At 26.9% G+C, this 26,329-nt stretch overlaps 6 protein-coding genes across 6 annotated transcripts; 4 read left to right on the top strand and 2 right to left on the bottom strand.

Annotated features, from left to right (window-relative positions):
• Positions 1-52: 52 nt before the first annotated feature.
• OCT59_002212 (uncharacterized protein) lies at positions 53-718 on the top strand (the record flags this gene model as incomplete). The annotated part of the gene is made up of 1 exon (XM_025323763.1): positions 53-718. One exon carries the CDS (start codon positions 53-55, stop codon positions 716-718), a length of 666 nt encoding a protein of 221 aa, XP_025189880.1.
• Positions 719-1,614: 896 nt separating this feature from the next.
• OCT59_002213 (uncharacterized protein) lies at positions 1,615-2,349 on the bottom strand (the record flags this gene model as incomplete). The annotated part of the gene is made up of 1 exon (XM_025323762.2): positions 1,615-2,349. One exon carries the CDS (start codon positions 2,347-2,349, stop codon positions 1,615-1,617), a length of 735 nt encoding a protein of 244 aa, XP_025189879.2.
• A 3,214-nt stretch (positions 2,350-5,563) lies between these two features.
• Positions 5,564-6,717, top strand: OCT59_002214 (uncharacterized protein). Its single transcript, XM_025312336.2, has one exon. It carries the CDS (start codon positions 5,893-5,895, stop codon positions 6,505-6,507), a length of 615 nt encoding a protein of 204 aa, XP_025189878.1. The 5' UTR covers positions 5,564-5,892; the 3' UTR covers positions 6,508-6,717.
• Positions 6,718-7,854: 1,137 nt separating this feature from the next.
• OCT59_002215 (uncharacterized protein) lies at positions 7,855-10,264 on the top strand (the record flags this gene model as incomplete). Its single annotated transcript, XM_066144345.1, has 10 exons — positions 7,855-8,349; positions 8,422-8,574; positions 8,666-8,850; positions 8,925-9,037; positions 9,117-9,214; positions 9,291-9,457; positions 9,534-9,643; positions 9,731-9,855; positions 9,943-10,109; positions 10,189-10,264. 10 exons carry the CDS (start codon positions 7,855-7,857, stop codon positions 10,262-10,264), a joined length of 1,689 nt encoding a protein of 562 aa, XP_065995515.1.
• Positions 10,265-12,693: 2,429 nt separating this feature from the next.
• OCT59_002216 (uncharacterized protein) lies at positions 12,694-13,163 on the top strand (the record flags this gene model as incomplete). The annotated part of the gene is made up of 2 exons (XM_066144346.1): positions 12,694-12,735; positions 12,852-13,163. The coding sequence occupies 2 exons, from the start codon at positions 12,694-12,696 to the stop codon at positions 13,161-13,163; spliced, it is 354 nt and encodes a 117-aa protein (XP_065995516.1).
• Positions 13,164-22,518: 9,355 nt separating this feature from the next.
• Positions 22,519-23,148, bottom strand: OCT59_002217 (uncharacterized protein; the record flags this gene model as incomplete). Its single annotated transcript, XM_025331284.1, has 1 exon — positions 22,519-23,148. One exon carries the CDS (start codon positions 23,146-23,148, stop codon positions 22,519-22,521), a length of 630 nt encoding a protein of 209 aa, XP_025189876.1.
• Between the last annotated feature and the right edge of the window lie 3,181 nt (positions 23,149-26,329).

Raw genomic sequence — 26,329 nt, forward strand, 5'->3', positions numbered from 1 at the left:
ATAAATTAAAACGAGTATTTTCATCTAGTTTTGTAAATTTATAAATTTCAAAATGGATACTGTTTATGTCTTGGAGTGCAGCAATAATAAGTATTACGTCGGAAAAACTAGAAGAAACGTTAATACTAGGTTTGAAGAACATCGTAATGGAACTGGTTCAGAATGGACACGTCTATATCGGCCAATAAGAATTGTTGAGTCTGAAAGAAGCAATAATTCTCATTTAGAGCTGAATAAAACCCTCGATTATATGAGCAGATATGGTATTGATGATGTAAGAGGCAGTTGTTATTCTAATGTGAATTTATCAGAAACAGAAAAACAGAATATTCGTCAATTACTTTCTTCTAGGAATGATACTTGTTACAACTGTGGTAGGACTGGTCATTTCGCTAATAACTGTAATTTTTCTAACGAGAATGCTAATAATAATAATTCTCATGGATGTTTTAAGTGTGGCAGTACCGATCATTTTGCTTATGATTGTAATAATTACTTTGATGAAAGTGATAGCTCTTGTGATGAGAATGATGATAATAAGTTTTATAGATGTTTTAGATGTGGCAGTCCAAGTCATTTTGCTAATAATTGTTATAAAGAGTCTGATAGTTCTAATGATGAGGATAATAGCTATTATGATGATAATGAACGCCTTAGTTATGTTGTATGTTACAGGTGTGGCCATACTGGTCATTATGCTAATAGATGTAATAACTAAAAATGTATAAAATGATTACAAGTTATAACTAGTTTCTAAATAGTACAGTACGTTAAAAGGTCGCTTATTATATTGACATTTTATTCATATCATAGTGTTAAGTATTCTTTTTATATATATAACGAAATGAGAGGATCTTTTTTAGTAATTAACCGGGAATGAAAAGAATGGTAATGGGATATTGTATATTGTCAAAGTTGTAGTAGTAGTAAAAGAGACCTTCCTACTAATTGACCAATTTTGATTCATCAATTACGTGTATTTTAAGTATTTACAAATTTTATTATTAATCTTATTAAAGAAATAATAATTGCAATACAATATAATTAATACGTTGTATGTTCTTTTCTTTCTTATTAAAATGAATAAACGAATAATTAACAACAATTAAATAAAAATAAATATGAAAAAGAAAATTATTTTATACATTAAATATTCGACAATACAGTATATACAATTAATATATGAAATTGATTAGCTATAACGAATTTTACATAAGTTGCATACAACTAAGACAGGTATACGCGAATTTTAAATAATGCTTTGATATATATATTATTATTTTTTTTTTTGATAAACGCATTTCTTTATTAGTAATTGTATTTAAATTTCATATTACATCGTAAATTTAGAAATACATATAAATTAAGAAACAACTCTAAATGAGCCCAACTCAATCTCTTCATATCAAAAACCTTCGTATAACTTTATAACCGATCCAACACTATGTTTGATTTTAACAATTCCTTTAGCTCCAGCCACAGCAAGTAATGAGCGAGCCGCAAATAACGAAGTATACTATATCTACCTAATTCCCCATTTATTTTTATCATATTCTCCTAATCTAAATACGTTATCTTTACTATTTTCTAACATCATATTTTTTGTAATTATTTTTAATTTTTTACTATTTTTTTTTCATTTTTATTCTTTCCTTCGTCGTCACTACTACCTTCATCTCCTTCACTCTCAATTACTTTTTTCCCTCTTATCCTTTTTAATTCTTTCGTTATTCCTCTAATTTTTTCGAGCTCTATCGTTTCTTTATTCCAAAATAACTTTTGTATTTTATCCATATATCTATATATTTTATAAATTATATCTTTATCTCCTTTAACCTTACACACTTTAATCCACTTTTCGTTGATAATACCTCTTGTCAATTCTCTAAGAACATTTTCTGTTACTTCGATACAAGAGCGTGACTTTGATACCTCAGTCAAAGCATCCTTCATTTCAACCAGTCTTACATTTATCTCATCACTATCGTTCATTTTAATCTCCTGTAAAATTTCGTGAATACTATTTTCTAATGACGCATATTCTGACGTTATATCATCATTTTTCTCACATACCCATAAGTGTTCCCAGTCTTCGTCCATAACATTACATCTAGGACACTTAGCACTATCTATTCCACACACTTTACGTTCGTTTAAAGTTCTATAAGTTGGCAACATTTTCAAAAAATTTTTAACCCTAAACGTTCTTGCCGACGCGTCTTCTTGATTAGTCACATTACATTTCGTTTTAAATTCATTATTAATCAATTTAAAAGACAATGGCCAATCAATTGTTAAATTTGCTTCTTTTGAATCTACAAAACAATTTTTCACATAGTCCAGCAACATCAAATCAATTTTGTACTATTATAACTTATTAATTTAAACCAGTTTCTAAATGCACCCTCTACTGGTATACAATTCCATCTTATACTTATATTCATCTACTAAAATATTATTCATATTAATATTAATTTCTTGAATTGTATTCTTACAACGTATTAATTCTTTTTTGATTGCTGGTATTTTCACTTCTTGTGTAGCCATTCACTATGTATCTCTTTTATCATCTTTAAACACTAAACATATATTTTTCAATTCTGATATCGTATTAACAAAACTCAAATACATATACAATCTATCATCTTGCTCTCTTCTTACGCTACCTATCTCGCTATAATCACATAGCTATTTTATAATATTTTTATCAGTTCTCAATTCTGTATTGACGTTACAGTCGCTACACGGTACCATCACCAATGCAATTTTAACAAATTTTTTCTTATCCTCTATATTAATTTTTTCACATATCCCGTTTATATCAACTATTTCTAAACCAAAAAAACCATCCTCTGATATATATATTATAACAGTATTTATTTACAAATAGGGGTCGATCCTTCGTACCATAATGAAGAACTTACAGACTAAGGTCTATTCTTAACAACCCAAATATTTTACTAGAAAGTGAAATGGAAGTTAAAGGGATAAAAAAAAATCGAAGAAAAAAATAAAACGCCATCAGCACCATCGTCAGCCTATTAGGAGTTCCGCAGAACATCCATAATATTTTTTTTTATTTTTCAATTTGATTTTTTTATTTATAATTTTATTTTTTTATTTCGCCATTTTTTTTATTGTTTTATTATTTTATTTTATTTTATTTCCATTATATTGTTTTTTTTTCATTTTTCAGTTATTTTTTTTTTATTGAATTTTATTTTTTTGTTATTTTTTGCTTTTCTTGTTTTATTTATTTGTTTTATCTTTTATTTTCGTTATTTTACTTGTTTTATTTTTTTATTTTACTTTTTTTTTTATATTTTGAAAAGATTTATTTTTATTTTCGTTATTTTTTTTTATACTGTATATATATTTAATAGAGGAATTAACACCGTAATGGAGAAACTACATTCAGAGTATAATGAACGAATTGAAAAGTTGAAAAAACTAGTATAATCAACGTAACATTTTCTAATAAGAATTATAAAGCGTAAACGTGACTGTAAAAATTATATAGCAACAATAATTTGATCTAAAAAAAATAAAATATAAGAACGAATTTTGTATTATAAAATTTATTTATAAATGTTTCACAACAATACATGTATTCTTGAATATTCCTAAAAATATAATAAAACTTTTTAAGTAAATAAATATTAGATTTTTATTTAGCTATTTTTTTTGATTACCGTGATTTAAATCGTCCAATCACATGGGGGAAAGGGGGTATGATTTATGAATATATAAAAAGTTTCTTAACTAAATACAATGCAATTATATATTTTTTTATATCATAAAAATATATTTCATATATTTCACTAAATTTTAGACGTATAAATTATTGGTTACCGGTTTGGGGAAGAACATAAGTCCCGATTATAAGCACCCCGAATATAAGCACCCCCAGATTTTATATTACCCGAAAGTAAGCACCCTTGACCAACACTATGATAATTTTGGCCAATACTACAATATACCAAATATATAAATTTACCCAAATATAAGCACCCCTATAACAAAAAAAGGTTGCTTATATTCGGGACTTTACGGTAATAATAATCTTTAAAAAAAGTAAAAAAAGTAAAATTTTTTAATCGTTATTAAAGATCTTATCATATGAATATAATTTCTTTCTTTCAAATTCTTATTCTTTCAAAACGATGACTCTAAGATTCAATGTATCACAAATACTAATTATCGAATAGTGATAAAAAGGAAAAATATTCGATATTTGCAAGTACTTAACGTTAATATAATGTATATTTGGAGAGAAAATCTTATGTTAAATGTCTAGTAATGTCTGAATAAATTTCTAAGAACTATATGACAAGAATTTTTCTTATGATTTTTTTTATCATGCGGGTGCCCTTCGATATTATTCGATGAATATAATGTCAATAATGAAAACTATTTATCGCAAGAAGTGTTACGTTCATTTTACGAAATCACAAGAAATTTCTTTGATATAACTATGTGCGTTAGATTTATTAAAAGTCAATTATAATTAAAAATACATAAAATTTCTTAATAAGATTGTCTCTCAAGTATTAAACTGATGAAAATGAATATTCTACGAAGTTTCGCAAGATTCATTTCCGAGTTACAGTAAATAATCATTCTAGACATACTATGTGCTATGTAACCTATTCTTTATTATGAATTTCGTTGATTTATTGATTGATCATCAGTTAAGACAACCTAATTACTACCATATCTAAAAAAAAACTAGAAAAAGAATAATAAAAACCATCAATGATTATATTATATACTTTTTGTTAAACTAAGACCTAACGATCCAACAAAAAGTCATAAATTATCTAAACTTTGTTATTATCATTTTCTTCTCTTTATCCGTTGGTAATTTCTGTTCATATCTTTTATTCAATACACGATTTTATTAGTTAAATTCATTTTGTTTAAAGCTTCATAACTTGATATGCGCCTTCGATACCTTCATCTACTATCGATTTTCTATCACTTTTGTTAATTCTATTTAAACTGTTTATCGTTAAGTTTCATCAATTTATCAAATTTAACATCGTAATTTCAACAAATTCTTCAAATCATAATTAGCTTTTTCTATTTTAGTATCTCTTTATTGAGTTCTTTATCACTTGATAGTTGCCATCTATATCCGACTCGAATTTGTGACAGTTTCACGTCAACCATCTCGTTAAATACTTGACATTTTCTAAGTACTAAGAATCACTTCCCAAGTATTTTTCATAATTATGTTTTTCTGCTTTCTTATTAAATTCATTTTCGCCCTTATTTACATATTGTAATATTTTCACGTGATCTATTGATGACAGCGAATCAGCGATACATTTTGTATTACCTTGTGATCTTCATGTATAGCAACTTTTTCTAACTTAGTCACTTAACTAAATTAAGTTTTTGCCACGTTGATCTTGCTTCGTTCGTTTCCCTATGGGGAACGTAGCAAAAGAACAAAGAAAATGATGCTAGAGTTAAGAAAAAGGAAATTGACCTCAACAAAAAGGAACAAATCATTTTACAGAAACATGATAAAATGGGAGATTCTTTCGATATATTGCATACGCTATCTCTTCATACTTCTTTAATAAACTTCCGGTTCCTGCGTTTAACCTAGTATTATATCCTTGATAAGCTTTGTAGGACTTCTCGTTTTCCTTCCAGTAGTCGTCCAATATTTTTGAAAACCCTATTAGTAAAAGAACTTGTTCTATTATAAAAGACGGTTAAATTCTTCTCACGTGTAGTACTTACATTTTTCTCGACCTTTTTTCTTAATTATACGATCAACGTAAATAAAAGAAAAACTCTTTCTCTTTGATCACTCGACAAAAAATTTTTAACATCCCTTATAAATTAAACGAAGGTGTTTTCATCTAGTTATTGATCAAAATGACTACTGTTTATGTCTTGGAGTGCAGAAATAATAAATATTACGTCGGGAAAACTTCTAGAAGTGTTGATGTTAGGTTTGAAGAACATTGCAATGGATCCGGTTCAGAATGGACATGGTTACATCAGCCAATAAGAATTGTTGAGTCTGAAAAAACTGATAATTCCCACTTAGAATTAACTAAAACTCTCGATTATATGAACAAATACGGTATTGATAATGTAAGGGGCAGTTGTTATACTAATGTGAATTTATCAGAAACAGAAATACAGAGTATTCATCAATACCTTTCTTCTGGGAATGATACTTGTTACAAATGTGGTAGGACTGGTCATTTCGCTAATAACTGTAATTATTCTAACGAGAATGATAATAATAATAATTCTCATGGATGTTTTAAGTGTGGCAGTACCGATCATTTTGCTAATGATTGTAATGATTATTTTGATGAAAGTGATAGCTCTTGTGATGAGAATGATAACAATAAGGTTTATAGATGTTTTAGATGTGGCAGTCCAAGTCATTTTGCTAATGATTGTGACGATGAGTCTGATAGCTCTTTTGATGAGAATAATGGCTATTCTGATGATGATGAACGGTCTTATCATTATTAGAATATAACTTACAAATTATACCTAGTTTCTTTTACATATATTACATATATTAGAAGGAAAGATAGAATCTCTCTTTTTTTTTTTAATAATTAAGTAGATGGTAGAAAAATAGCGGTGATATTGATTAGTAGTTTTAATGATCTTAATTAGCGTTTACTAATTTTCATTATTAATTTCATTAAAAAAATTATTATGAAAGTACATATTGTACATTCTTATCTTATTAAAATGGGTAAACGAGTAATAGCCGATTAGCAAACAATTAAATAAAAATAAATATGAAATGAAAATTCATATATTAAATATTCGCACTATATTAAATTTAAAAATTCATGCAAGCACGTGTTTTCTAATTTAGCTATAACGAATTACATACATTGCGTATAGTGAATGAATCGAGACAGGTATAATTTTTTATTATGCGAATTTTAAATAATGCTCTTTGAGATTTTAGAGATGCGACAAATAAAGGAACTTTCCAGCAACATGACAACGCTTATTTCCATAAATCGTAGTAAAAAAAAATTTATATATACATAGTATATGTTAATTGACTTTTTGGATTTCAAATAGAACCAGATCCTGAAAAACTTGATGGACGATCCATTCTCAACGACTCAAATAAGCAAAATTATTGTCGAAAAATAATTTTATTAGAAAGTAATTAAAAGATAGAAATAAAAAAGTGATAAAAAAAAATCGAAAAAAAAAGTAAAACGCCAACCAACACCATCGAGTTCATCATTATGGTAAGTTGAAGCTTGGTAATTTCTATAATAATTGTCAACCTTACGCAGAATAACCATAATATTTTTTTATTTTATTTTTATTTATTTTGCTTTTGCTTTTTTTTTTATTTTATTTTTATTTTATTGCTCGTGTAGGAATGTCATTGGATAAGAAATTGGCGATTAGTACTGTTGCAAGTGAGTTTCTGATATTTTGTTATTTTTTTTATTTCGTTGATTTTTTTTTTATGCTTGTTATTTTATTCTCTCATTTTCGTTAATTTAATTTTTTTATTAGTTTTATTTTTTATTTTCGTTTCTTTAGCAGAGGGTTAGTAAGGGAGGTACTAGAGGGACATTGAGGTGAATTAACTTTCCTGGAAGAAATTTAACCTCTCCTATCATAGAAGTTCTTGAAATTTCTTTAGAAACGGATCGATGTTTAACTAACTTGAAACGATTACATTCAGCGTATAAAGAACCGACATAATATTTTCTGAATAAAATGTCAAAGCGTCATGATACTTTTCTCACGTGACGTGATGATCTGGCGTAAATTGAGCCACTAAAAGAAAATGAGAAAAAATAATTTCCCACTACTCCCTTTCTTACTTTCATTATGAAACCACCAAATTATGATGGAACAATTCATCCAGAAGAATGGATTAAACAAATTAAATTATTTTGTCAATTAAAACAAATAACAACCGATCGAGAAATCTTGAGAATATGTAAACTTTTAATTAATTCTAATATAAATATTTCGCAACATAACATAAAAAATATTGATGAATTAATTAAAGTTTTAAAAGAAAATCCATTTCATACAATGTTTAAAAATACTTCTAAAAGAAAATTACAATATATGAAATATATTTCGGAAAATGATGGAGGTGATATTATTAAATTCACTAGAGATTTTTGTTCACTCTGTTGTGATGCAGAAATAAATGAAGAAATTGATGAAGTTAAAAAATATTGGAAAGAAGCATTTTCAAATGATAAATCGTTACAAAATGAATTTGCTAATAAAATGAGAAATATTAAATCTATTGATGAATTAGTAAAGAAATTTGATGAAATTATTTCTGAACGGAATCAAATAAAAAATTGTGTATGTATTTTATTTATTTTTCGAAATTTTATTATATATTTTTTCATGTAAATAATTTTTGTTCTTAAATAGAGTTTTATAGAAGTCGAAGAATTTCCATCTACATTTTTCGTACCCGCTGTATACAGTAATAATGAACGGTGCATTCATATTAAAGATTCGGTAAATATAAAGAAACTCGAAAATATGATATTGAACTTGATATGTTCAGATATCAAATGTGTGGTATGTTTAATATTTCAAATATATTCCGTTATATGATTTTATTTTAGTCCGTTATATATTTATTATTAACAATTTACTTTTTCTCGATCAGACTTGTGTTAAAAATAGTATCGAATCTAAAAAACCTTCTAGTTCTTTGCAAAGTCAAGCTATTTGGCTCTGTCTTGCTTGTTGTAAGCCACATTGTAGTCGTTTTGATGAAGGACATGGAGTTGAACACTATGAAGAAAATGTAAATCATAACATTTCAATTGACTTAAAAAAATTTAATGCCTGGTACGTAATTTGGATTGATTTATTTGATGTTTTCGTAATATATTTTAAATCCTACTAATCGTTTATATATTAAGGTGTTATGAATGTGAATTTTATGTTGTTCCTTCATTAGATAAAAATCAAGGTATAGCTCAAGCGCAGGCTGTTATCAAAAAGTATCTGAGAGATGTGAAGATAGAGAGAAAAGGTAGGATTAAACATATCGATAGTTGGTTTAATTTTGCGAATATATATTAAATTACCTTTTTAATGTATCATTTTATTAGTTATGGAATATAATTGCGAGCATGTTGAAGAATCAGTAAATATAAAGAAACTTAAAAAAAGGTGGCCAAACATGATACCTTCAGATATCAATTGTATAGTATGTATTTAAGTTGAACGTTAATTATAAATGATTTTTTTTAGTTTATATTAATCGAATTACCATTTTGAAATAGACTTGCGTTAATGCTAATGCAAAATCATTATCAGAACAAACTATTTGGCTCTGCCTTGCTTGTTGTAAGCCACATTGTAGTCGTTTTGATGAGAGACATGGAATTCAACACTATGAAGAAAAAGTAAATCATAATATTTCACTTGATTTAAAAAATTTTAAAGCCTGGTATGTAATTTGAATTTATTCATTTAATATCTTCTTAATATAATTACTATTTAACACATTAATTGTTTATTTTAAGGTGCTATGAATGTAAACGTTATGTTTTTCCTTCATTGAATAAAAATCAAGTTATAGCTCAAGCACAAGCTATTATTCAAAAATATTTCAGGAGAGATGTGGAGGAAGAAGGTAGGATTAAATTATACTAGTTGGTCCAAATTTTACAAATGGTTTAAATGAGGTTTCATTAATTTATTTGATGCATTATCACACTAGATACGGAAAGCAATTCAATTCTTGACCTTTTAAATATAAGTTGCAAGCATGTCAAAGAATCAGTGAATATAAAGAAACTTGAAAAGAAGTTGCCAAACTTGGTGCCTTTGAATATTAAATGTACAGTAGGTATTCACGTTAATTATAATTGTATTTTTATCTTTATTTTTTTTTTGATTATATTAATCAGATTATCATCATGAAATAAATAGACTTGTGTTAATAATAATACAAAAGCATTATCAAAACAAACTATTTGGCTCTGTCTTACTTGCTGTAAGCCACATTGTGGTCGCTTTGATGAAAAACATGGAATTCAACACTATGAAGAAAAAGCAAATCATAATATTTCACTTGATTTAAAAACTTATAAAGCCTGGTATGTAATTTGAATTTATTCATTTAATAACTTCTTAATATAATTACTACGTATTTAACATATTAATTGTTTATTTAAGGTGTTATGAATGTGAACATTATGTTTTTCCTTCAATAGCTCAAGCACGAGCTGTTATACAAAATTCAAGTAGTTAGGTTAACTAATATAATTTATGATTTGTGCATGAAAAATTAGTATTGAATTATGAAATAGTTAAGTAAATTACATTTTCATTAAATGAATTAAGAATAATTATTAAATAAAATCGTTATTATATTATAATAAAAAATGGTTATCATTTTAATAGTATATTTAATTGTGGTAAAATTTGATAAATGATTAATAATTTAATTATAATATTGAACTTAAATAAATTATATATTACTGTGCATCTTCTAAATACCTAATATTTTTACATAAGTTTACGTAATAATTGATTTGTCCGGCTATTAAAATGTTTATAATCGTTTGTAATTATCTATATATATAAACAAACGTACATGAAACGATTCTCAATAGTTTTTCTTTCCTTTCTTTCATCAAATCATACGAATTCAATGAGCCAACTCGAGTTGATTCTGAAACTGATCCTAAATTCAAAAGATTCTGAGTCTCTCGGATTTAGAACTACTTTTGCTATTTTTTGTAATAGGATGTAATGATCTCACCGAGATTGTGATTCATGTATAAAGACAATAGAAGAATTTTCGGATAACATCAAACATATCCATCAAATTGTGACCAACAGATGGAAGTCATCCAATAGCCTATTGGCGTAATGAACTTTAAGATGCGACTATAATAATGACAATATTGGAGTTTGATACTTATCCCAGTAAAAATTGTGTAATTACTCCTTACTTTTTCATATTCAATTACTTTTCTTTACTTTTCTTACTTATAAACCATTTTATTCATTGTTTTCATAAAATCTTATTGATATTTATCACAAAAGAAAACATCAAAATGGACAATGTCAACTTTGTCTCTATCAATTATAATCCTAATCTTTATGTTTTATCTTCAATTGGAAGAGAAATGGATGCTAGAAAAGGTAATTTTAGCTTTTTTTACAAAAAATAAGACCATAAAGTAATTTTTGTAGATCTGGAAGATTATCAAAGAAATGGCACAAGAGCAAAACTACAAAGAAAATCTATAAGCAATTTCTTCTGACATAGAAACTGATGCTTTTTTAGACCAACCTGACATATTTTTATGACACAAGCCCCTATAAAAAATAAATGTCCAGAAAATGTCCACGAAAATGTCTGGAAATTGTCCAGAAAATGTCTATTTTTTGCTACAAATTTGATACCTAAAATTTTGACATATTCGGACTTTTGTCCAGAATATATCCAGAATTTGTCCAGTATAAAATTTTGGACAAATTCCGGACAGATAAACTCCGGACATAGTAAAAATTCAGATAATTTGAACTGGACAAATTCTGGACGCTACTTCCAAAAAAGGATAAATTAATTTTGTAAAAAAATGCAAAAAGCACAAGTCTGACATTCATAACCTTCTTTGTCATACTAATTAAATTTGCTGAGCAGGCAAAAATACTATATATCTATGATATAAAACTTTAGGTTAAAAGCAATTATAATGATGGTCACCTGTTGATCATCTTTTTGTGCCAAATTATATGAAAAAATATTTCAGGTCAATTTCCGGACAAATTCTGGACAAAATGAGTGTCTGGAAACGAGTGTTTTCCGGACATTTTCCGGACACTTATTTTTTATAGGGAAGTCTTCACAACTGGCCAACCTATCCAATAACAAGAATACACCTTTACAATTCCCAGAAAAAATGAATATGATTGTATTCTAGGTAGTAAACTTTTGGCAGACCCTCCTTAAATCATAATTTCTTGATAGAATTAAGCTAAAATGATAGATTATGTCTCTAAGGAAAATCAATATCTTTTATATTATCCTGGTCATTATAAACTGTTTGAATCTGAATTTCTTATTTCTGGTTCTTTTTCTTTTTGTAAAATATGTAAAAATTTCCCATTTTATACTAAAGATATAAAGATATATGCAAAAAAATTTTTATTTTTATTTTAATTTTTTTTTTTGGATCTTAAACTTTATTAGTGTAACAATTCTCACAAATGTGGAACTATCATGTACACGTAAAGCATAAGTATCTATCTAAAAGAATATATATAAAAACCAAGAAAAAACAAAAAAAATACCCAAACTATCAATTAACCCTTATCTATTACCTGCTAAGTTAATTTGATAAAGTAAACTAAAATTTTGTTTAACTTTTACAAAATTTTTTTACTTTTATAACTAGCAGCCCTAACTAATAACCTAACCATGAAATTTAGCAGTGAATCCAATCAGTGACTAATCTTGGTAAAAATATTTATAAAATTTTTATATTTATTGGTGAAATTGCTTGTTGATGAAATGATTGTTGGTGAAGTAATTGTCAGTGAGTTAAACGAGATCCATATTACATTATATCTATATAACATTTCATATGTATGATCATTTTTATATTGAGGGAATCTTTTTTCATACACATGATTAAATAAGCCAACTGCTTTTGGGTTAGGATACCAATGCGAAGAGAGGCAAGTCTCCATGAAGAAGTACAAAGCATGGTAGGACAGATTTCTGTATAAGTAAGTCTTAAAGGTTAGTTTTCTTTTATGCATGACATGATGTTGATGCTTATTCTTTTAATATACATTAGAAAAAATAATCAAATTTTCAACAGTCCCAATCATCCGCAACCAATGGTTGTAAAAGTGAACGGAACAACAATAATGATAATTACCCTATAGGACACCCTATGTCACTTATACACGCCTCTTCTAAAGAAAGGCCTCAAGAAGAAAAAAATGAATTCCACATATGTAAGTCAAATGAAATTTCTTTATTGACGTCTTATCCAACTTTCTTAGATCACAACAATGAAGCACAGTTCCAAAAATTGTCCAGTGACCATCAATATCTCTTGGAAGGTGAATCAAGAGAAGATTATAATTGTTTGCATTTGGTGCAGCAATTTCAACCACCAAACCAGTAATAAGGGTAGAAATCAAGAAGAACATTTCTCTTTTTTCTTCTCTGGTCAAAAATGACAGTAAATTTGACCCAATATATTTTATTCTCATTACTGAACATGGGGTATTGGCTTGATTTGCAGAAGAGAATTGGTTTGATCTGACTAGAAATAGGTGCAGAATAATATGTATTAGGATAACGCCACGAATCACATATCACAGGCAATGAATCACATGCAGACTGCGGCATGATAGACTTATCTTGTGAGATTACGTCATTCCACCACTCATTTTCAGAGCGCATTTTTTGAAGTTCATTATTTAGCACCAGGCTGTTCTTTCAAGTTCATTATTTGTCCTGGGCTGATATTTACGAAAAAATAAGAATGCACCTGCTAGAACTGTGTATGTAATAATGTTTCCCAAAAAAAAAACATTCTGGATCATATCCATTGTTAGGATGTCTCAGGATAGCATCTCACGGAATGCCATGACGGAAATGAAAAGTGAGATTAAAAAAATATCTTATCCATACATATTGTTATGATAAAAAGTAGTGATACACTGAGCTTTATAATATTTTATTGTCTTTTAGACTTTACAACAATTTATTGACTTTTGATATTATTTGCAAAGCAAAAGCGGATCTATGGTCCTTTATATACTGTATTTTAATGTTAAACTTATTTATTAATGCTAATACAGTTGGAAAGAAAATTCTGATTCAAAATATAGACCTGTGGAATGATTTCATGTCTATCTCTCAGAGGAAAAAATGGTAAGATCTGGGCTTAACACTTGCACCTAAAGATAAAAAAGTTAGCGTATTCTAATATACTCCTCTTCATACCCACAACATGTGAAAACTTTTTTCGTAAATGCTTGGCCTTAGGCACTTAGCAAGAGAAAGTAGATTCAATTTTTATTAATAATAGTACACGTGTCAACATCAGAGAAAGCGAGAGGTTAATTTCTATATATATCTATCTATACGCTAAAATCTATCAAAGCTAACTATGTTGATATTCTATTGACCACTTCTTGTTTATGTTGCAGTTCGTCTCAAAAATCCTGCGACATCTCACTAAGATATAAGACTCGAAAGGTGGTATCCAGATTTCAGGAGACGCATGGGCTGAAATAGATCTACAAAATTGATTTCACAAAAAATGATATATAATTAGTTATCTCCTATTTCATTGTAAATATATCACAAAATTCTATTTTCAATTACTAGCACAATCCATAAAATGCAAATCAGGGGATATTTCACGTGAATTGTCATCGTATTTTTGACCAACATCATATCAACATGTTCAATGAGTTAAAGCAACCAAAAAAGAGAGAATATGATAGTCAATTAGATCTTAATTTATTTAAAAAGTTAAAATCTTAATATCTCTGGCAGAAGTTCAAAATTAATAAAACTTTTTATGATACTATGATATTTGCAAAAAAAGTAAAATAAAATAAAAAGATCACATTTATTTTTATCTATTTGGTTGCATAATAGCAATACCATTGTAAATAATCCAAATATGGACAAATGTTGATTTTAAACTCAATTTTGTATACTGAAAACATTATATATAATAGGAATTGGAAAAACTTTATTGTTAAAAGCATTTTAATTCTATGTATAGGATGATGTAAACAACTGAATTTTTTTTAGTACAAACTTATTATCATCAATTAAAATGAAAGTAAAAATAAAAGTAAAAATATAAAGTAAAAATTAAAAGATAATGTGATTATGTGAAGAATAATTATTAAAATGTTAAATTTGTCCCCGTAGTCCGTAAATAAAACAAATATAGTACTGTACTAATTATGAAAAACCAGTTTATCGATACCTATTAATTTTTAATATTATCTTATAACGAGTTAAACTTAAGCATAAAATTTTCACTAACATATTTTTATACATTTTAAATGGTTTAATAATTTCAATATGCGGATATCTAGTAAAATAATCGATATAATTTTAATATTTACCGATACCTGTCGAATCTGTATTTTCATAACAAGAGTTTGTGATTATTGTTAATAGAATAATATATCTTTATAAGAAAATTTATAATTTGCATAAAATTTAACTCCGTACCCTAATAGCCACCAAACGTGCCTCACGTTTTCATGAGTCTCTTCAGCCACTTTGCTCCGGCTTTCTCGCGTTTCTCATTTCAATCATGTGCTAAATGCGCCTCACTGGCCTCTTCAGTCATTCTCCACTTCCTGCCTATGTCACGTGAAGGATGCATCTCTTCTATGTCATTCTCTTTTAATATCATTCCTTTGAGTGAATTTTCGAAAATTTATTTTATGAATTAGGTAAATTAAGTAATTTTTACACTAAAGACAAGTAAATGAGAGAAGAGCAACCACAACGTTAAGCGTTATCAGCTATCTTACCATATTTTAATTAGACATAGATATTTGCATGAAATTTATTAAATGAATTAAGTGTGAAATATCGAGTATTAAAGAATATTTGAAAAATGTATGCAAGTAACAGAAATGTTTGCAATTTGACGCGTTCAATAAAAAAAAGACGATTCAATCAACTTTGATTTTACGTGATTATATATTAAAACGTTATTTGATAAACGATCTTGCATTGTAAAACAAAATGTATTTTAAATATTAAAGCTATTTTTTATTATAACCGACAATGATTTGAAATCATTATATCAAACATTTAATAAATTAAATACCAACCTTAATAATACAATTTTTTCTTAATGTCATAATCAAAAAAATTATCATAATGAAATATGTATATTTATGCTTAGAAACTTATAAAAATTCTATTACTAATGAATAAAATTAATAAAATTTAAATAATTTGTAAAGAAATTCATCAAGTGATTTGTTGTGCATTTAATATAGTCAAAACTAATTTAACTTGCCAGGGTTAATCGTTTTTTTATCAGTATCGTATTTTTTTTTTTTTTTTTTTTTGTACTAAACATCTGTATTTTTTAAATATTATAAAATAACGTTTTCGATAATATATAAAAAAAAAACAAATAAATTTTTAAAAACAAAAAATTCTGGTGTGTAAATTATTAACTTTGAAAACCACCGTGACGGATTTAAACGGGTTTCGTTTTCCTAGTAAGATCAAAGAGGACATTGCGGTATTCATCAACAATATGAAGTCCAAAAGTTGAATCTCGTTTCAATGAAGTCCCTGCTGAAAATTTCCGCATGGCCTCCTTCGTTTTGAGAAAAAGTTAAAACTCCTCCAACTGGAACTAGAATTGAAATACGTGATGATGAAAGCGCAACGACATTGATTTCGTTTTTCAAATGGTCTAGTCAATAATTCATTACCATTTGGAAAAGCTAACGAAATGGTAATTAGGGATAAGAGAACTATAAATGATAATAATATATTGTATTTCATTACTTTTTTTTTTTTAGGGGAGAAAGAACGTGGTAAAGTATGTTATATTACAATTATTATTATCATCAAATTTGTGAGGAATGGAAAGAGTGGAAAAAAATCACCCTTTTTATATTCCTCACAAGAAGGAGAATTTTGATTTGATTCATTATTGATTAAAATAAGCAAATATACATGCATATAGGTATGACTAAGGTCAGTAAACCTTTTATATTTTATTATCGAATTCACGGACTGTGAATTAGTCATTTTTTGTCTTTTGTAACAAGCTTATTATCATCCTTTAATTTAGCGAAAATTAAAAAATATCGTCATACAAGAATATTAGTGATCGAACATTCAACTGCTTAATTTGGCTAATCCATATGGTCCGTGTTTACACGTGATAGTCGTGATACCAAAAAAGGGTTGACGAAAGCTATGGGAAAGCCGTCCTTGACAAAAGGTTGATATCCAGACATCATGTTGGATAATGTCTAGACATCATGTTTGATATATGTAGAATAATGTTTGTACATCATTCAACATGATGCTCAAGCATCAACCGACATGATGTCTTAGACATCATGTTACCAAATATAGTAGATTTTATTTTGTGTAACTCATAAATACACTACTATATTTGGTAATTCGATCAGCATGATGTCTAGACATCATGTCGGTTGATGTCTTTCACATCATGTTAAATAATGTACAAACATCATCCTACATATATCAAACATGATGTCTAGACATACCATCATGATGTCTAAACATTATATTTCATGATGTTTGGACATCAACCTTTTGTCAAGGACGGCTTTCCATAGAAAGCTTGCTTAAAAACAAATATTTACGTTTTATAGAAACTTCGGATAAACTTATTGTTTTGACATGATAAACCAAAAAAGTGTAATTGAACGAAATTATTCAAAAAATCCAAAAATGGTAGTATTCAAGCAAGTAATCGAACAATATCGATGCTTTTTATGCATACAACAATAAATAAAGCTCATTATTTATTCGTAATTCCGTTCAGAAAAGTTGATTTTCTTTTCTTTTCTTTTTTTCTTTATGTTAGTATTTAAACATGAGTTTTAATAAAAAATTAGAAATTCCAAAAAGCTTTTAAGTATTAGATAATAAAAGTTAAGTATGGATTGAAAAATTCCAAAAATGTATGCAATAAAAAAAAGTACGTATTGATGTAATTACTTTTCATTCAAAGAATCAAAAGTCAAACTTGGTGATACACCTTACGAAATTTTGGGATAAACTTGATTGCTTAAACTAGAAAAAAAGAATCAGTTTATACTCCTTTTATCCATAACAAAAAAAAAAGTTTAACGGAAAGAATTTTTTTTTCTCCCTTTTTCATGAAATTTCAGCTGAACTGTATTCAATACATTCATTTAAACGAATGATAAAGGTATAATATAGATTATGTATGATTTCTTAAGAAGAAACTTTGGAAAAACATATAATTTATTTTTCTATCAAGAATTGTTTGTACTTCATGATAGTTTTAGTAGGATTACGAATAAAGAAAATTTCAATACCATTTTGTGAAAAAGATAAGAAAAATAAAAAAAGTAATCATTTTCAAAGATCAAAAAAAAGGTCTTGTATAATAAATTTGGTGACGCACCCTAAAAAATTTCAGTGATGATAATTTATTTTTTAAAATGGTTTTTCTCATATAAAATTCATAATGAAGTTATACTTCATATGTAATAATCAATTGGTAACATCACCAATAAAATAATTGATACCTAACGTGATGATTATAGAACTTGTTTGAAGGAATTTTTTCAATTCGTACGATTTATCCAAATGGAATTAAAGAATGTGATATATCATTGGACATACAACTCTTTAATTTTTGTACTCTTACAAAATCAATCCTCTCAAATTTTACCCGTAAAAAGAAATCTTTTGTTCGTAGCTTATATGGTAGCTGCAAATGCAAATAATCTATATTCTTATGATGATTAGGGAATGGTTATTGACTTAGATGGAGTTATTCACAAGTAAATAAATTGGCTTTTTTATATATATAAAATAAACTATACATCGAAATAACTAGTATTGTATTTTCTTTTTATAATAAAATTAAACTAGGACTTCTTTTGTTGATAACGAATGGTCGCCCGGCCAAACATTCTATTACATTAAACGTTCATCGTGATGATGGATTTCTTCTTGCTACACCTATAACAAAAAAGTAATCAAATATCCTACGGGCAAACAGTTGCAACGACAAATGGAAGATATGCGACCATCTTTTTCACGTATTTTTATTATTATTATTAATTAAAAATGATTATGTTCCTTTATTAGTTAAAAACAATAAATTTTTGAAACATTTAGAAACGTTTCGCTTAGAACTGAAAGTAAAATAAAAGAGTAAAATTTTGATCTTCGAAATTTTTAAAAAAAAAACTTCGAAGTTGGAATTATTATTAAATTCTATATTTTTACTCAGGGGTGATCATCACCGTTGGCCAGAATTATCAATTTTTACCGGCACTATATTTTTTAATGCTGGTCGATCGTCATAATTTCAGTCACCGGTGATCATCACCCCGGTGATAGTTAGAAAAATCTATTATTATTATTTTATTATTCGCTGACAAATCACAAATTACTTTTTCTTATTTGAATTACTACTAACCTACTCACTCATTTATTTTAAGTAAGGAACTGACCAAAATGGAATATTTATTTATTTATTTTTTTTTTTCATTTTATAAATTACTAATCGACCCATTTTTTTCTTCATTGCTATTTTAGGTTCAGACTTAGAGCTTCAGAACGGATTGGAAGGTACTAAGGTTACCTGCCTAAACCTCTCCAAAATTCTACGATTAGTTTCTCTAAGATTTTACTATAGTTTTATTATAGTTTTGGCAAGGTTTCAGCAGTTTCGGCATTTATAATAAGTTTCGTCAGGTTTCACTTTTCTCCAGAGTTTCGCTAACTTTTTAATAAGACTTTCATATAGTTTCGGCAAAGTTTTGCTATTTCGGCATTTCGCCAACTTGCCAAAACCCCTAGTTTCTCCAGCAACCTTAGAAGGTACTGATTTAAATGTAACAATGTGAGTATTTTCTTTCCATTTTGAATATTACTAATTAATTGTTTTTTAATTTTTTATTTTTTTTCATTTCAAAGATTACTTTAGGTTTCAGATTTGGAGTTTCAGAACAGAACTGATCAAAATGAAATAATGTGAGTATTCTCTTTCTATTTTGAATATTACTGATCAACTTTTTTTTTGTTGTTTTTTTTCATTTTGAACTAATTTCTCTATCTTTTTTCTTCATTTCTATTTTAGGTTCAGTCTTGGAGCTTCGGAATAGAAGGCACTGATCGAAATGGAACAATATAGGTAGATTACAAATGTCCGTTTAATAATTATTTTTTTTCTCCATTTCAAATATTATTAATCGACGTTTCTTTTCTTCATTGCTATTTTAGGTTCAGACTTGAAGCTTCTGAACAGAGATACTGATCGAAATGGTATATTTCTAATTAAATGGTATATTTCTAAAAGGATAAGTGTTATTAATTACCGTAGTTAGATAAATAAAATATATAAAATATCAAACATTTTAAATCTACAAATTATTCTTACTTATTTTGCCTTTATGATCAATGTACGCAGTTTCTTATCATCGGAAACACACATTTGGCGTAATTCAGGAATTTCACTTTTACTAAACTTAACAGCTTGGTCTGGATTCTCATCTTTAACGTTCTAAACATTCCAACCGACAATTGAACGATTGTCTTTACTATAAGTTACGAGATAATTTCCTTTTGGCGATACTTCTAATTTCGTAATAGGTTGATCGTTATGAAATTTATCAGTATCTTTATCAATATTGTTGCTTATATCAATATCGTCTTTATCATCGATCTTACGGAGATTTCATCCATTTTACTCATATATTTCTTTGAAAAAAGGGAGCTAACCTAACGGTTAACTTTTCTTATTTATTTTATATTGAAGTTAACACTGTTAACAAATTTTATTGTTATTATGAAATATTAAAACTTAAAAGAGAAAATCCTCATAAAAAAAAATTCTTGAAAAACCCCGATAAATGATCATTTTTCCGAAGAAACTCATCATTTTACTGAAAAATTTTTTATGCATCACTTGCATTAGTTGCATAGACGGCGTGCAGTCGGCGTGCTTATTACCACCCGGGTGTAGCTAAAGTTGTACAATTATTTCTTCATTGTCTTTTTTTTTAAACAATATCCCTTTCTTTAATCTCTTGATATTTAATTCTTTTTTTTATCAATAAATAAACGATAATCTACTCATACTTTGACGTAGCAAAACATTACTATATTTTTTAACATTTTTTTGGTAATTTGGTATCAGATGATTTGCGAAAAAGGAGCTTGTTTATTACTTAACGTATACAGTGAACGAAAATTTAAATTATAAGTCATATAAAAAAATCGTCAAGTTTTTTAAAAAAATGTTTTGTTAATTGTCGGAAATGAGTGATTTTTTGGCGATATGCTCTTATGCTCTAAATTTATTTAAATAATAGTTCGATGTTTGTTGTAGATATAAATTTTTATTACAATATAATATATTAATAGATTTACAAAAGAATTTATAAAAATTTTGTGAAACATCTATCAAGACATACTATTCTAAGGGGGGTGTATAGTTTTCCTGGAAGATTATAAAAATATCAAAATAGATTTATTATTTTTTAAAAAAAATCGAATAAATTTGGTTGTTAAAAAAATTGAGATGATAAATTAAATTTGTATTTTTTGTATTACAGATCGGATTTGAATTGAATGTGTCTATCCTAAAAAAAAAATTTTCCGTTTTTTAATACGCAAATAACTCAGTGTAACACCTGAAAAAAATAATATGATTAGTGGATCAATTATTGGTACATCAGTACAGTACAATTGGTACAATTAATTGCATTACGTAATAAGATTAATGGCGTAACAAAATTAGGAATGTAAACGTAGCACAAAAAAAAAAATTGAAAGAATAATGGAAAGTTGTACCACAAATTTTAGCTACACGCCATTATACAGTAATAACTGTTTTTATTAAAATTTTAATTTTATAATAATCATTGCTTCTAAAAAAAAATTACCTTTTTTTTATGTCTTTCGCCTAAAGGTATTTTTTCTTTAATTATTTTTTATTTTTATTTTTATTTTTTTTTTAAAAAAAAGTCCTTTTTAGAAAAACAATAATTTGTGATAGATAATAATATTTGTAGAACGAATCCTCGCATATCAACTTAATCTGATCGGTATATTGCTGATATAGAAATCGAAAATTAACTCTGTAAGGGAAATGATATTATACCGCACCAACGAAGTAATGAAATATCGAGTAAAATTTTAATTTCATTATTTCAAACATTAATAAATTAAAATTAATACAGGAAAATGCTATAATTCCCAAATTATATGACCAATATATGAGTGAAACAAATAAGTGGAAGGTATGTAGTGAACATAAGAGTATTCGTGAGTAGTAAGTTTCTTTTATTATCAAACAAGAAATTTATTATTTAAATATGCTTTCATATTTAGGTTAAAAATTTAATATTTATTCAATGTTGTAAACTTTATAAACAATATACATACAGTAAATAATTTATAATCATAAATAAAAATAATAAAATAAATAACTAATACATTCTTTTTAAAAAAAAAATAATAAATTTCCAATAAAAAACCTTAAACTTGTTGAATATTATCGTTGTTGAGGTTGAATAGGACCCCGAACAATATATAAATAGGTCATAGGAAATTGGCAAAATTTTACTATTAGCTCTACGCATTTTTTCAGGGCCGGAATTATGATAATGTCAGTCAGTTACTAAATAAAGTAATATATTTCTTACCAACGTTATCAAAATTTATCTAAAAAAGGAAAGATTTTCATGATTATTTTAGCCTATTCTACGCGTTATTTCTTGTTACCTATTTCAGTATTGCTCGGGGTCCTGGTTGAATGATGCCGGACTATTCTCATATTCTTGAGTATAATCGCCACGAAAAGAAGGAGAACCATTCACGATTTCGTCGTTAAAATTATCTTGCATCATATTTCCATGCAAATTTTGTTTATAAATTTCTTTAGTTGCCAAGTAATTAATTAAATATTGCTTCAAGTGAAATTTAAGGTGTAGTGGAGAAATCTCCTGTTGTTGCTGTTGATGTTGTTGTTGAACACTCTGCTGGTTGTAGTTTATATTATAAAATTTTTTATTTAAAAATTGGGATGAAGCTAATTCGCAAGTTACTTGATAAATTTTTTTCGTATCAATTTGACTGTGATAAAATACATAACTTTTCGGTTGATCATAATTATAAGTTTGGTTGTTGTCATCGGTATCATTTGTTAATTGATATACAAGTTCAAAGGAAATTGGTACTTCTTCACAAGTAATATGATAATTTACGAGAATACCTGGTGGATTATAAAAGAAAGCCAGGCTTGGAGTTATTGGCTGCATACTATTATTACGTTGACCAGTTGCAGAAGTCATGGGAGACAAGTTCCCGTAAGGTAGTGAAGATGAAGGTAGAATATTATTTTCTTGAGAAATACTCATTGAGTATTATTTTATAAAAAAAAAAAGAAAAAAATTTGAGAAAAATGGTTGAATTTATATAATTTTATCCTGTGTAACGTAATGATAACTGTATCAACTGCGCATTAAAAAGTCATACGTAGAATTTTGTCGATCATTTCCAACGAAACTTGTTACCACACGTTGTTATGCACCATTTACATAATTATGCAAATGTAGTAATTTTTATATGTATTTATTTATCCGTTCCTAGGATATTTTGCAGTAAAAATTACGGATTTGAAAATTTGAGTAATTCATTGCATTTTTCAAATAAGAAAAACTTGCTTTTAGTTTGTTCATAATCTCAATATTGTTTTTCAAGCGTAATAATAATAGTTCCGAAGCTTTTTAAAATTTAATCATTTTTTTAAAATCTTTTAAAATAAAAAAAAAACCAAGCAAAAGAAAATAGGATTTCAACAATAAAATATACTATTTATACTCATGATATACTATAAAGTACTTACTATTGTGTAAATGGCAGAGATAAATCAATTATATTAGCCCTGTTCATTCCGGTCGGTCGCACTTTTCGGTCAGATTTAAGTTAATTTTGATTTGGTCGAACGCCAAAAATAACCAACCAAAATTGGATAATTTCTGTTTACGTAATATTTAGCAAAAATATATATATCAATAGATTTGTACAACAAAATCCGACCGAAAAATGCAACCGACCGGAAATGAACAGGCCTATTATGGCTAATTGGAATAGTAAAATTTTACTTTAGAATCCGGCCTATCGGCCGATCATTTATCCGATTCTAGTAAAATTTCACTTTATTCCTAATTAGCCAGGGTATAAGTAATATACTAATACAGTAGATTTTTTTTTTAACAAAATATGAGATTCTTTTTAATAATAATAATAATACAATTTAAAAATACATTCAATCCTCTTTTTGAAGAGATATCAATTCTTTTTATTCAATTCAATTTTTTTGTGAAAAATGTTACACAAAATTACACAACATGTCACTTATCTCTTTTAGGTCTGATCCTGTAATACAATTATTTTCTATTAACTATTTATGTGTATCAAAGAATTTTGTACCATGTAAACAGTCGTAAGTAAAAGAATTTAATTCTCTTGACGCTTCAGTTTATAATAATAACCTTTTCTGAAAAAAATTTATAATCAAGAAATTTGTCTCAATTAAAATTAAATTCATATTTTTATATTGCTTTGTTAAGTTTTACTTTGTTTAATTTGGTTATTTTGGTCTAATTATTTATTCAAGTTTGTATTATGATAACTACTGTACATACAATAAATAAAACAAAAATTAATCAAGGGTGAAGTAAATAATTAAGATATAATTAGGATTATTTAACAAAAGATCTAAAAATAATTATTTTATATTTCCAATATTTTCAATAAAATTTTGTGGTGATTTCCCTTATTACTCCTTATTACTTGAGCAATAATTAATTAATAGTTTTATGTAAATAGTATTCATAATAGAAAGCAGCATTTTATTATAATTGTTACAATAAGATTTCTAATTTATTTATTTGATGAAACCCTTTTTTTTTCTCATTTCCTAAAATAAAATACGGTATCGTTTTTATAAACACTATTATGTAAATCAGTATCACAGACTCGGGTAGTACATTTTTTGATTTACAGCGTGTAACGACTGTAACGTTCATTAGGTTATATGACTAACTTGATAATTCAAGAGTTATGACGTTATGACTCCAACTTCGTTCTGATTTATTTATTTATTTTGTTTCAAATTTATTTCTTAATAAAATTTAACCATGTCTGATATTCGTAAAGAATTAGTTAGAGCTGCAATTAACAGAGCATATGCTTTAATAGACTATAGTGTTTACAATAATGCACACAAAGAATATGAATTTAAAAAACAAACAATTATTGATGATGAATCGCTTACAGATGATGAAAAATCTGAAGCAATAGAAATATTAACTGGATATTATGACGAATGTAAAATTGTAAATAATGAAGGAACAAAAAGGATTTGTGAAAATTGTAACAAAGAATGTTTAGCTATATTATATTGTGAATATTGTGTTCGAAATTATTTAAAAGCAAATTTTTCAAATTGGACATCTGGAAATGATAATATTGATAATTTAATACAAGAATGTCAGATGAAAGCAATAAGCCCATATTTAATACCAGAATGGATTCCATATAATAATTTTCAAAATGTCAAATATCTAACAAAAGGCGGATTCTCAGAAATTTATACAGCAGATTGGATTAATGGGCATTTTATTAAATGGGATTCTAAAGAGCAACAATTAAAAAGAATTGGAGAATCTGGATTTGTACAATATGTAGTACTTAAAAGATTAGATAATGTTGAAAATGCAAATCAAAGTTGGTTTGAAGAGGTTTGTAATATATAAATATTTTAAAAAGGCAATAACTAAACTTTGTACTAAAAATTTTGATACAACTTTTTGTAGGCTAAATCACATTTAACTATAAGCAATAAATGGGGAGAAGTTGTCCAATGTTATGGATTAACACAAGATCCATTAAATGGAAGTTACATGCTTATAATGAATCAATTGGATATAAATTTAAGAGAATATTTACAACAAAATCATAATCAACTTACATGGAAAAAAAGGATTCTAATTTCTGTTGATGTAATTAAAGCGCTTTTAAGAGTTCATTATGAGGATGCAATTCATAGAGATTTGCATTCTGGAAATATATTATTTAAAACTAGATTTAGTATTAGTGATCTTGGATTTTGTGGACCTTGCAGATAAACCATTAAAAAGTATATATGGAAATCTTCCTTATGTAGCACCTGAGGTTATTATCGGAAACGAACAGACTTTTAAATCTGATATTTATAGTATTGCAATGCTTATGTGGGAAATTTCATCTGGACAACCACCATTTATTAATTATGAACATAATTACGATCTCGCTATGAATATTGTTAATGGCATAAGACCAAAAATTGTATCAGGAACTCCTTTAGAATATAAAAATTTAATGAAACAATGTTGGGATGCTGATTCGTCAAAGCGACCTGATACTGACACACTTTGGAAAAAAATAAGTGGAATTAATTTATTTTATCAAAGTAAATCAAATGAATCATTGACTCAACGAGAAGAGAATAATTATTTAGAAATAGATAGTAATATCAATAGTCTAAAAAATTAT

This window comes from Rhizophagus irregularis, chromosome 10 (assembly GCF_026210795.1).
Source record: "Rhizophagus irregularis chromosome 10, complete sequence".
Taxonomy (NCBI): Eukaryota; Fungi; Glomeromycota; class Glomeromycetes; order Glomerales; family Glomeraceae; genus Rhizophagus; species Rhizophagus irregularis.